Source organism: Macrosteles quadrilineatus, unplaced genomic scaffold, assembly GCF_028750875.1.
Source record: "Macrosteles quadrilineatus isolate MER2022 unplaced genomic scaffold, UCM_ALF_1.0 Scaffold_3__2_contigs__length_128488019, whole genome shotgun sequence".
Lineage (NCBI taxonomy): Eukaryota > Metazoa > Arthropoda > Insecta > Hemiptera > Cicadellidae > Macrosteles > Macrosteles quadrilineatus.
This window is the reverse complement of record NW_026542596.1, coordinates 110769510-110782386: the sequence shown is the minus strand read 5'-3', so window position 1 is coordinate 110782386 and position 12877 is coordinate 110769510. Positions and strand designations below refer to the sequence as shown.

The 12877-nt window shown below is 34.9% G+C and overlaps 1 protein-coding gene across 4 annotated transcripts; it reads right to left on the bottom strand.

The window, feature by feature from the left end:
- Nucleotides 1-547: 547 nt before the first annotated feature.
- Nucleotides 548-6104, bottom strand: LOC128990549 (INO80 complex subunit C). 4 transcript variants are annotated; one of them, XM_054412960.1, is made up of 5 exons: nt 6041-6104; nt 4569-4696; nt 3049-3142; nt 2651-2718; nt 548-784 (listed from the first exon to the last, which is right to left on the bottom strand). In XM_054412960.1, the coding sequence occupies exons 2-5, from the start codon at nt 4692-4694 to the stop codon at nt 653-655; spliced, it is 420 nt and encodes a 139-aa protein (XP_054268935.1). In that variant the 5' UTR covers nt 4695-4696; nt 6041-6104; the 3' UTR covers nt 548-652. The 4 variants fall into 4 exon arrangements, with proteins under 4 accessions (XP_054268935.1, XP_054268934.1, XP_054268933.1 ...); XM_054412959.1 differs by having other exon boundaries at nt 4569-4703; nt 5947-6098; XM_054412958.1 differs by having other exon boundaries at nt 5947-6098.
- Between the last annotated feature and the right edge of the window lie 6773 nt (nt 6105-12877).

The following is a 12877-nucleotide window of genomic DNA, read 5'->3' as shown; positions in this document are numbered from 1 at the left end:
TTGACATAAAAAATATTTTGTTGTGTGTACATATTTTCAGAAAAAATACATCGAAAGCACTTACACTTTACTGTTGATTTGCAAGACGGTAAGAACCAGGGTTTAAGCTGCAGTAGCATTTTTAGCATTTTACTATACACAACTTAAAAATGCTACATTGTTTTTGCAGGCTATAGAAAATTTTCTACAAATAAAATTGAAGATGTAATGATGAAACATGTAATATTACTGGAATTTTTTTTTTAAATTGCTTAAAGAATATTTTTTTGCTACAGTTGCCTGAGAGTTAGTAGCATTTTTGCTAAACAAATTTCACCCCAGCCTATACCCTGGTAAGTAAATATACACCTAAATATGTATTTAACTTGTTGGGAGTCAACAGTATAAGAGTAAATAAATATACATTTTAAGTGAAATTGAAGTATTTATATAAACTTTCTGTTAATAATATATAAAAGGCCCTGTTCAAAATTAATACGTTATATTAAATAACTGTCCTAACCCATAAACTAATAACTTAAATGAGACAAGTAAATAAATACTGAGCTACAAAATTACAAACCCATTTATTTAAGATGTTCCGCAAAAATATTTATATACTGTGTACAGTCATAATACATTTTCAAAATACGTTAAATAGACATAAACTAACCTAGCCGATAGGGTTGTTGGCACCACGTAGTGATAGGTAGCCTGCAATGATGTCACTCGGCAAATTTCTCACTGTGGAAAACTCCTCAGCTAAGGCATAATACAGCTTGGTTTGGGGATCAGTATACTTGGCCTGGAATATCAAAAAATCATTTAATACAATTTATTTAATGCCAGGTAAAATTAAATAAAAAGGTGACGTGCTCCGCAAAAATATAATTGTTTTCTTGCTAAAACTAAAGTACTATTCAAGTAGCGGAACAATGAAGAAGAAATTAGATAATCCCAAGAAAATATACATGTAGACACATAAAAGTTATCAAGTGTTCATGCCATCTAAAAGATTAATTATTCTTACTATCTTAAACTATAAATTATTAGCAAACTGTTTTCATATGTTTGACGACGATAGTATAAATTAATGGTAAGTCCATATTTCATTCTGTAAGGGAATTTATCCCCACAAAATATCTTGAGGTAGGAAAAAGGTAGCATGGCTGTTGAGGATTCATTTGAAAGCTTAAGGTACAAGGACAGTGGGAAAAATATTAGAAGCGTCCAAAATTACCCTTGCTCTGCCCCAAAGGCTGTCAAAGATCCAGTAATTTTCTAACTGCTACAGTGTTTCTATAAGCTGCTTTAAATATACCAGCTGATGTAAACATTGTACTTGTTTGTTATGTGATTTTAGTTTACAATGGTAATGCAGTTTTCAAATGTATAGCTAGGGAAAGACCGCGACTACGAAGGAGAGTATTTAGGAATGGTGCACAGCATAGGGAATGATTAACACGTTCAGTGCTGACTACATCAATTGATGTAGTCGCGCCACGAGCGCACCTATCGTCCTACATCAATTGATGTAGTTGTGCAACCCCCACTACATTAGTTCAGTATGAGCTCAGCCATTGCCGGGGAACTTTAGAATCGTTGCTAGCCTGTAGCTTAGAATGAGAGCTTTATTTTGGTGTAGGTTGGTACGACAATTTCCCGTAAAATCCCGTCTGACAATGCTTTTGTCCCGGTTTCGGGGATTTTCTCTCTTCAAGCCATATTACAAGGCCACTGACTACAGATCCAGGCAGTGCTGCTACCTTTCGGTCTTTTAGGGAACTACGTCCAATCCCGGGGTAACGTAGTACAATCACCGCTGCTCTTTTGTTATTCGTCAGATTGAAATATTTGAATGCCAATTGCGTTCGCTGTTACGGTGCCACGCCGGGGTTTTGCCGCCATTGGCGAGCGCCTGTTGGAATGCCTGCCGCACTGAACGTGTTAAGGCCAAATTACAACGGAGGTGAAGGGCAGCAATTGCTGCTATGGTCCCCTAGTTACATATATTTTCTATATTCCATTGAAGTGACCATTCCCGGGACGGAGAGCAAGTAGGCCAACCGGCTTATGCAGATGGCCTAAAAAAATGGAAAAATGGTTTATTAAACCACAGATGTGTAATGACTATAATCAAAGAAAATACTTCAATACTTAATTCTGAAATGACGAACATAAGAGTGTAGGTATTTTATACATGTATAAATAAAGATGAGTGTAGGATGAGTGGCGCGATCTATGACTGTACCGTAGTCTTGTTGGTGACTAAGACCGACCCGACATGTTCCTTAGACACAGCTGTTAATTAATAGCTAATACAGCCAATAGCACCAAGAGACCTACTTTATTTTATTGTGGAATCCGAACCACATTTTTCTCATGCATATTTTTACTTTTAATACAATGTCTTTAAACACATGGACTACTCAATGCAACTACTCTGTTGCAGACTACATGGACGATCGCCTCACATCATGACCTGTTTATCTGATGTAAACACTTTATCTTTATCTTTGTCTGCTCTTATCTTGTTTTTAAGCTATGTGTCTCAACTCTATGTATTTTACCATATAAAATTCTTGACTTGTCCTATTGCATTATCTGTATGCTTAAAGGAATAAATATATATTGTCTATTGTCTATTGTCTATTGTCTAACATATACTCACGCTCAAGCCGGATATGTCAGAATATTTCTTGGCTGGTCGGAATGAAGGAGGGGCACCAATCGAGCTATCTGCAAAATTAAACATTAAGGTAACATGAATAAATCATTTACTAAGTTAAACAACAGCTCATGAATTAGATTCGTCAAAAATATCTGTGGGCCTAATATACATCTAGGCTAGCCTATATTCAATTTTCTCAAATTTTTGATGACCTAGGCCTATTTAAATAACTTTTAACTTAACTTAGGCTTTTAAAATCAAATATTTTCATTGAATCATCATATAATATGTAGGGATGACAAGGTCTAAGTCGAGGACACACTGGTCGCACTCTAGATCTTAAGCAAAATCTTGGATGGTAGCATAACTTAAGTTTTCATAGCCTAGTTTATACTTACATGTAACCGCATCTGGAGGCCAAGGTAAACTCTTTTCTTGAGAAATAATTTGCTTCAATGTCCTGTATGTTTTCTTCTTTTTTAGCTTATTGAGCTACAAAAACGTATAATTTTGGTTAGCTTTTTAACAATTAAGCCCAAAATTCAGACTGTTGGTTAAGCCTAGAACCATACCTAGAACCTAGTTACTATAAACATTGATTAGCACTAAAACCCCGTAAATTAACTGATTCAAAAGTAGGCATTTACATTTTTTTGTCATTTACCAATACGACAGATTTTTCAAGCTAGGTCGGAATTCACTGATTGCTGAAGATTTTCGGCGACTAGGCAAACTAATCAATTAACTTAACCCTCAGTCAGTTGCACCTAATCTATTAGATACAGCAACATGCCTGCCATTTTTGTGTTCTCGCCCCAAAACCAGTCTTGGCCAGTATGCTGTTTCATTCCCTCCCCTCACACACCTAGTATTGATGTTAGCGTCGTTTCGTGCACACATGCCTTGTTTTGCTCTGTTGTATCTGATAGATACAGTGCAACCAGTCCCGTTTCTTTTATTGTGATGTATCTCAAAAATAAAAACGGGACAGATCTCGTTACATACAAAAATTGCTGTTGTTTACATACAAAAATTAAGTCATTTCATTAAATATATAAATAAATAAAACTGTTTTCACCCAGAAATGTTTAGACAATGTGAAATATGTATGAAATCTAAAGGTGAAGAGTTGTTGTCAGGGGCGGCTCCAGAGGGTCGGCCAGTTAGGCCCGGGCCTACCCAAATTTTGGTAGATATTAAAAGTTATAAATTAACAGCCCCTAAAGAAATTTAATTAGGCTACAGTATATGTAAATAAAGGGAAAGCATTAAACCTCGTTATTTTGCATTTACATTTTAAAATTCCCTTTTTTTGCTCCACAAAGCATCTCAAGCATCTCGTCACTGATCAAACTCCTTCTTGATCCTTGTCAGGCCTCCAAAAAAAAATAATTATTTCTAGAGCCGCCCCTTAAAATTTATTGGGATTGTAATAAATAACATCCCCTGGTTGTTGTATAAAGTCAAATAAAAATTAGGAGTAAAAATATATAGGTCCTATTGTCTAAAGTACTCAACAAAATTTTTAAGGAAAAAAATATCTGAGAGATATAGTGCAACCAGTTGCGTATGAAAATAGGTCCAAGCGACGGAGGGTTAACTATTGTAGGGTACATTGTTTTACTGTTTTAAAGAACCATACTAACATAAAATAACAGTTTTTAGTTTTTATAAAATTACAGATTGTTTTTATTTAAAACTAAGTTAATCTTGGTCTTGTTAACCATAAACAAGAAACTTGGATGAAGAAGGTAGAATACATAACACTAAACGACAATTTGGACTAAGTTTAAGCATGTGTTCAGTACAAGGGCATAAAATAATGTTAACCTTCAAACTGCCTTTATTTGAGTTTGAATTAATTAAAATATTAGGTGCTTATATGTGCCATAGGGTATTAGATACATATTTACTATACCTGGAATTTAGAATCTTTAAAGACAAACTTTTTCTCTTCTTTAATATCTTCAAATGAGATATCAATGCTGGACGTGGTTCCTTGGGATGAAGGTACTTGAATGACCAGTCCAATATTTTCAGCCATCTCTGAAACCTCAGTTCAATGAAATTCATAAGGCCTAAGTTAGTAAAAAATATAGCCTTGCAACTAATACTCTTGAACGACAAAATAGACAAATCTAAAAAAGAAGACATTAGGGTTCAATTGATCAGATTTTTGTTATTCTATATGGTAGTATGCCTGATATATGGCCTTGGTTTTACCGGTCATTGGTTTATTCAGTCACTTAAAAGCCAATATAAAAATGCTTTTCAAACGGCTTACGGTACTGTAAACGTGTAAGTTAGATTAGGCCCTAATGCACTAGTCTTCGCAAGTTAAGCGCTCTCACAATTTTTTGGATACCTAATATAAGTGCATTTTAACCCTTTGAGTGCCAACGTCCGGGGAACCGGACGTTTTTAAAACGAGCCAAAAGTGCCAACGTCCGGCCGACCGGACGTTTTTAGAACGAGCCAAAAGTGCCAACGTCCGGCTGACCGGACGTTTCGTAATGATCGAACAGCTGTCATAACAACCGAATAAATACTCGGATTCTTTTAACCCATATATTAACATTGAGTCGAAAGTTGCTAGATGCGATACATCGATTTTCGTTGGTCGAAATATCGAAAATTCGATTTTTACGAAATTTTAACCTAAAAATCGCCAGATCGCGCTCGGCATTTTTAGCGCGACCTTCGGGAAAAATCATCGGCATTTTTTGAGCGTTACTTTTATTTCTCGCCTGGCACTCTAAGGGTTAAGTTACTGTGTCACTACTCAGTTGAGCTAGTAGGCCTAACGTCTGAACAGTTGGTTGATTACATCCAGTGTGGTTATTACAGTAAAGGGCTGCACTTTACTTTAGGTCCTACACAAACAACCGAATGAAAATATCGATTAGGCTACTCGATTGTTTCATTCGATATATCGTTCGGTTAGTTAGGTTAGGTTAACCTTACCTAACTAACCAAACGATAATCGAATAATCCATATATCGATCGATATTTTCATTCGAATGAGTGTAGAACCTAAAGTAAAGAGCAGCCCAGTAAAGTAACAGTAGTCCTATATTTAACCTCTTTGTTGTAAGGGAGACAAGGTTTTAAATTTACTTAACACAGTGTAAACGCTGTCATGATATACTCTTGGGTGTTCTCATTAGGTTAGCAAATGTACATTTTCAGATTAGGCCGAGGTTTAAAATGTAACTTATTACGTAGATATTCCCTATGTCCTATACATTGTGGCCTAATTAGAAAAATATAGTACGGTATAGGCCTAAGTTACTTACTCAGTTTAAAAATTATTAATAGATGTTTTTGTAGATGAGAAGAACCTAAAGTTTTGCGGAGAAAGTAAACAGAATTTGTAGGTAAGGTCCTTACCGAAGGGAAAAACTATTTGTTTTACTTTCAAATCGTGTTGTAAACAAACAATATGTTATGTTGGCGGTGGGGCACACGGGAGGGACTAAGGCTAACATATCTTGTAGTGTCAGCGTTCGCCGCTAGAACCGCTAAGTTGATTTTTTTACTTTTAGTTATAAAATTAACTTTTTGATTATAAAATATTGTTTTAAAATTATAAAATAAATTTTTAATTTTTAAAATAAAACTGTCATAACATAACCTAACCAACCAGACTTGCTGATAATATAAAAACTGTATAAGATAAAAATCTAATTAATGATTACTTCTAATTTTTAATTAATTATAAAATTAATTTTAAAATTTAGTATTATAAAATTAAACTGCCATAACCTAACCTAACCAACCAAACTTGCTGATATGAAAAATTTGTTGACAAAAAGTTAGTGCTGCCAGCGGGATTCGAACCCGGGACCTCCTGAACATCAATCCGTAACGCTACCAACTATGCCACGAACGCCGCTGAAATCACATCGTTTCGTTACGGTAATCGTGTTGCCTCAAGAGAAGACATTAGCCACTAGAGATATGACGTCACTACACCTTTAGCCTTAGTCCCTTCCGTGTGCCCATTCCGTTATGTTGGGCCTTTCTTTCCTTTTTGTATGACAGAATAGAGAGAAGGGGTCTGAGCAGACGAAAGGCAGACGGTAGACGGCACTCTTTTTCCACCTAAAAAATGTACTCTTAAAAGAGGCAATTTTTGTACCATGTAACTGTTTTGTACAGCATTAAAATAATGGAATCCCTTTGAAATTGAAATCCCACAGCCTGATAAAGAAATCAATTAAATAAATAAACACAACCTAATGAATGAAACCATTGAGTTTCAAATTCAAATTCAAATTGTTTATTTGGCCAATGGCCAATGTTTAATGGCCAAATAAACAATTTGAATTTGAAACTCAATACAATCAAACTATGCTTAGTTTAAACAGCAGACTAAATAAAAAAGTTAAATAAATCAGATTAAAACTATGAACATTTGGAGAAAAAATCAAAAAGCAGTTTAAAAAACCACACACCATGCATTTGACCTAATTACAGGTGGACCTCTGTCTTAAGGAACTCACTAGAGTCAAAGAAAGGTGTTTCTAAAGGCCAACAACTTAGAAAGGCTTTGAATTTTGGTAAAGGCGAACGCCTCACTTCAAGAGGCAAATGATTGAAATACTTGCAACCTGTAATTCCTGTAATATTGAAGTGTTTTTGTATGGTTATTGGTTACGGAGAAAATTGTTAATTAAAAATGCCCATGTTATTCTTATGGAGAATAAGTAAACGGTTGTAGTATGCTTGTTTATGCATATATTTGGATCAAACTTGCCCAATCTATTTATTTTATACTAAGCTATTAATATTTTACTAAAAAACACACTTTATTACCCTATAGGCAGCAAACCTAAACCTAGGTGCTCGTTAAACCTAATGTTATTTGAATAGATTTAATTGAAAATCAAATCAGGCAAATGGAAATTCGCTTAGTCTGCAGGGGGTATGCTGCGGTGGGGGTATTTTTTTGAAATAGTGGTTTGGAGTGCGCGAGATCCTGGGCTCCACTAAGTACCCTCATCGCTTTCTTTTGCAGAAACAGAATTTTGTCGACTTTAGGCGAGTGACCCCAGAGTCTCGTTTTGTAGACAATATCGATTCCCGTACGTAAACGGGCTAACACCTCGAATAACTTATATTAAAACATGACAGGGTTTTTTTTTATTTCACGATTCTGAATCAACCACCTGAAGGATTTTCATGAGTTTTGTGTTGAAAGAAAGATAATTTTGAGAACTAGGGAATGTCGAGGCCATAATTTTAGTTTTGGGATTCAGTTTTTTTAGAAATTGAGTTTTTTTAGTCTAGCAGCCGACGCTAGCAACATAAAAGACGTTTCAGTGGTGGTTTAACTAACAGCTGTTTCTAACTATCATTGTAATGTGTTTGTTAGTTGTTTCTGTCTTGTTAGTTATATTTATAAATTTTATAAGATATTGTTATTTATTTGTTATAGTCTATTGTGCTGTTGTTCATTGATTGTTAGTAATACTATTTATATATTGTTATTTTCATGAGATTTGAATTTAAATATCAGTGGTTTTTGATAATTTAATTATGCATGATAACTCAATGGAACGATAGGACAATCATAGAAGTGTGTTGATTGCTGATTGAACTCGACTATATATTAATTAACTAAAAATATTTTTCATAATATGTTGGTGCAGACAAGCCTTGTATGGTTTTTGCACCTATTGTCTAATATGCATGTATTTATTATTATTGTTCAATAAATTGATTGATTGGTTACAAGTATGTTTGTTTTAAAAAATATATCGATCGTCTAAGTTTGCTTACATACTATTTAACTTAAAAATTTAGTTTTTCCTACCGTAAAAGATCTGCGTTAACAGGAGATACGTAATTTTGAAAACATCTCAAATGTATTATCAAGTTTTTTTCATAAATGCAATCGGTGTAAGTATAAGTTTATGCCATGAAAAATGTTTAATAGTTTTAAAAGTGGTTTACATGCATGTTGGTTGGTACATCTTTTTCTTAGTTAATTATTATGATTGAACTATTACCTTTAGCCTTTGTTCTAGCAGATGCGAATTTATAGATTCCTCCAATATATTTCGCAACAGTGTGTTGCATCCGCAAGGAGACGGGAAACTAAACATTGGAGGAATCTAAATTCATCTGCGAGAACAAAGGTTAAGGTATTAAAGGTAAGGGTAAGGTAAAGTAGTTCAATCATAATAATTTTAAACATTTTATAGTTCTTGCCACCGGGAAAATACATAAAATACAGTAAGTGTTTAGACTATCTTGGATCAAAGTGTTAATCTACTGGAGTTTTTAGCTCAACGCCTGATTAGTAGTACCACTAGCTGTGTGCCCGTTCTACGCACGGGGATCTTATAGTAGTCAGTTGAAACCTTCTTATATTAAGATTAAGAACAGCAATTAGTTTGCATATTTGCAGATATGCTGGCAAAACTATTATATTATAAACATTCGCAAATACAGTATCTGACAGTTCAAGCCAAAATAAATGCTTCGCAATTAAATGTCACCCGGATCGTGTTGGTCCATATGTCCAATGATTAAACTAAAAAATCTTTTATAGATCCATGAAGCGTAGCCCTAAAGTAGGCCTATAATTGAAAGTTACTTTCCACATCGGTTAACTTAAACGCTTTTAAAGTACTACCTCAACCTCACCATTTAACACTTTATTCCGGTTGACATTTTCAGTATCAAAGGTGCTCTTGTCCATTCCGTGAAACACTGAGAAATAAGGACATTAATGCGTTACCAACATACAACAAAACAACACAATACAACAATCCAACAAAGGCCACGAACTATTGATACATAAACAATATAAAGGCGTAAACAATTCATGATGGTTTGCCCAACAAATGTTTTACTCAAATAGGTTATAATTTTCTTAGCATACCGGGTAAGCTAAGATTTGGAATCCAGACAGAAAAAGCAAAACTTATACAGAGTTAAGACATCACTTAAATTGAATACGGACGGCTCTAATAAATAAGGTGCAACACCAACGATATCAAATTTGTAAACTACCGGTTCTAAGGAAAAGAACCAGTACCTACGTAAGAACCTACCTAAGAACTATAGTAAATCGGACCAATTAAATACATTAATATCTAGTCCCGAGGTTATTGATCTCTTGCTTTTGGATTTTCTCGTAAAAAGTTATAGCGTAAACTTATCGGTGTCAGTTTGAAAAAAAAGCAACCTTACCCAAACAACTTTTTGTTATTTAATAGATTACGCATTCTCTAAACAATGATTAGTATATCTATTAACATTAGAAGGAAATGTGACGAAAATCACACAATGTTGGGGTTTTGGTCATTTGTAATTTTATTTTTTAAGTAGGTAGGCCATGTATTCTATGGAAAAGTACCGGTATCAAGGATCGTCGTCAAAAAGGTTGTTATGAATAAATATGTAGGCTTACGTACCCAAGATATGAGCTATGGGCCAATGGGCCTATTGGCTGTATGGTCCAGCGATTGCATCACACGGTGAGTAGAAACAGAAAGTGACACATTGGAAAAGCGAGTTTAGCACTTCCTCTGTTAAACCTCTGTTACAATCACCCACTGCAGTTGTGATTTTTTACTTTATACTTTACACAACCGCCATTGAAGCGCCGTCAATGAGTGGAAACCTTTTTTGTAAGCTATTGGCGACGATCATTTCAGTGTCACAGCCCTATACAACACTGATTCAAGGTCTTCTTCTTTCTGGTTGTCAAAACTCAAGAAACATTTTATACTCAAAGAATTTCTGGTTCCGATTTGGACGATGTCTAGTTATTTAATTTCATTTACGGTTACACTATTAGACTATATTATTGCACTTGCGATTAATTAAATCCGTTATGTAAGAAAAACGTTTTTAATCTCACTTGGTTGGGATTTGCTTTCAAAACGTGATTCGAAATAGTTGCGGTATTTGTAAACAACATTTGTAAACATGTCATTGACAGCTAGAAAAAATAATCTTGATCCGAACAGCTGTTCGTTATTTCATAGACGATTATGTGATAAAAATTGAACGAAAATTTGACAAAAATCGCACAAAACTGCATTTTTGAACGTCCGTAATTTTATTTACAAAGTAGTGAGGCTATATTTAAATCACTAAAGACACTCTCGCCAATCCAGTGAATACATTAAAATGACTTGGATCTTGATATGTACTCTGGTTTTCACGGAGAAGATTGCGTAAAATGCCATCTTGAGTGTTACAGACAAAGGGACAGACAGACAGACAGACAGAAATTGAGATAAGACTCGTTTCTGCTTCTTTAATGTATAAAACGTAAAAATAACCTAAAAGTATATAATTCTGAGCAATGTACAGACAAAACTCTAATTTTATTTATATAGATAGATAAAACATTAGTCTATGGTAGTACTTAACATAAATACGTTATTTAGCTAAAATAGGGCTACAGTAAAGGAACGATCTTATAGTGAACTTCTTATTGAGGTTAGAAATAACTAGATGTAAAAGGGCTCGTCTTGGTTTCAAACTATATTTTTTAGAGGTTGGCGGCCTCTTTAAACCTTGCATTTGCCCGTCCACATCTAGGAGGATTAAAAAAATCCTCCTAGGTCCACATAGACTAACCGCCCGTGCGTGGATCGTTTACAGCAAAGCAAGCAGTGAGCCCGTACAGTACAAAGGTGATATGTACTGATCTACCATTGTAAAACATACGGGTTGTTGGCCGTTAAGATTAAAAGAACCATTTCTATGTTGAAAACCATTTCACTTAACGCCTTAGTTAACTAATTGACGGCAGATTCTATGATTCAAACTGTAAACAACTCTATACAAAATTGATGCTCTTGCTATCGAGGGATTTGTTACAAAATACTCTGCTGTAATAGATTCCAAACATAGAGTATTTAGATCTCCTGTGTGGTTTTCTTCGATTATTCAACAGCGCATGGTGTGAATGACGACCAGAGATCTTCTGACTGGTATATCACGCCCCCTAGTGACAGATGCTCCTACTGCCAAGTGCAGATGTGGTTGTTGTGACTACAGATTTTAGACATCCTCCCTTGACATCACCTTGCAATCAGGGGTGAACTGGAGATAAGAAGGCTGAACCTTTGTCTTAGGAGACTACATCATTGGAACATCAGCTTGTATCGATGTAATGTTTCACTTCCGATTTCTTAGATCAATGAAAATATGAAATGTTATGATGGAACCTAAAGTTAATCGTATGTAATAGATTGCAAAAGTTTATATCAGTTATTAAACATTATTTTAAATTTTTGGCCTGCATCACTATCTTGAAGCCAAAATTGCTACTACTTATCCAGCTCTAGGGCTGCATAAGCATACTAAGAGGGAGTCTGTCTAATCTATGATACAAACGCACCAACTATTATAATGTAATAGAGTTATACTAGGAAACCCGTGCGGCTCAATGAGCCGCATATTAAGTAACACTACGTCGAGGAAAACTTGTGTTTGTATTCAAGTAATTGTAGTAATATTATTATCCAGCCATCTATATATTAATAGGCAAGCATTAAAATTTTATAAAATGTCAAATTCGTTCAAAATATATTAAAAAAGTAAACTACAACAGTTTAATTATTCTTTATTAGAATAACATGGGTATTTTTAATTTACAGGTTTTCGGAATGTTCGCCAAACCGTAGGCATACAACAACACTTCAGTATACTAGTTATTTGTTTGTTAAGCTCTAAAAATAGATGGAAGAGAAATTGAAAAATTATATTTTTGGGGCTTTAGCAATGGTAAAACCAATGGAAAATTCGGTAAAAACACAGTAAAAAAACTTTGGAGTAACTGATCATCCTGCATTATATCAACCGTTTAGAATTACAGGTCTCAAGCTGTGCAGCGTCCAATTTCAACCAACAATTACAATTTTTTAAATGACCATGGGTTTTTGCTGTGATAGAGTGATATCATTTAAAAAATGAGTGATAAAGCACCCTCCGGTGGGTCCTGAGGACCCCTAAACTCCAGTGGGGCGGCGATATTGGCCAACATGCCACATCCTCGTCCCTTGGCCATCTGGAACTTCCCGCTTCCTGGTCGGCTTCTTTTGAGACCTTCGGCTTCCGGTTGTGACAGATTTGTCACCGATGCATAGCAAGTAGTCGCCACTTGAACTGACCCATGAAATGCTATGGCCTAAACTGCCTCAAACAAAATGTCGAACGGATTGGGACATAAGAATCAAAGATAAAGAATGTATTGCA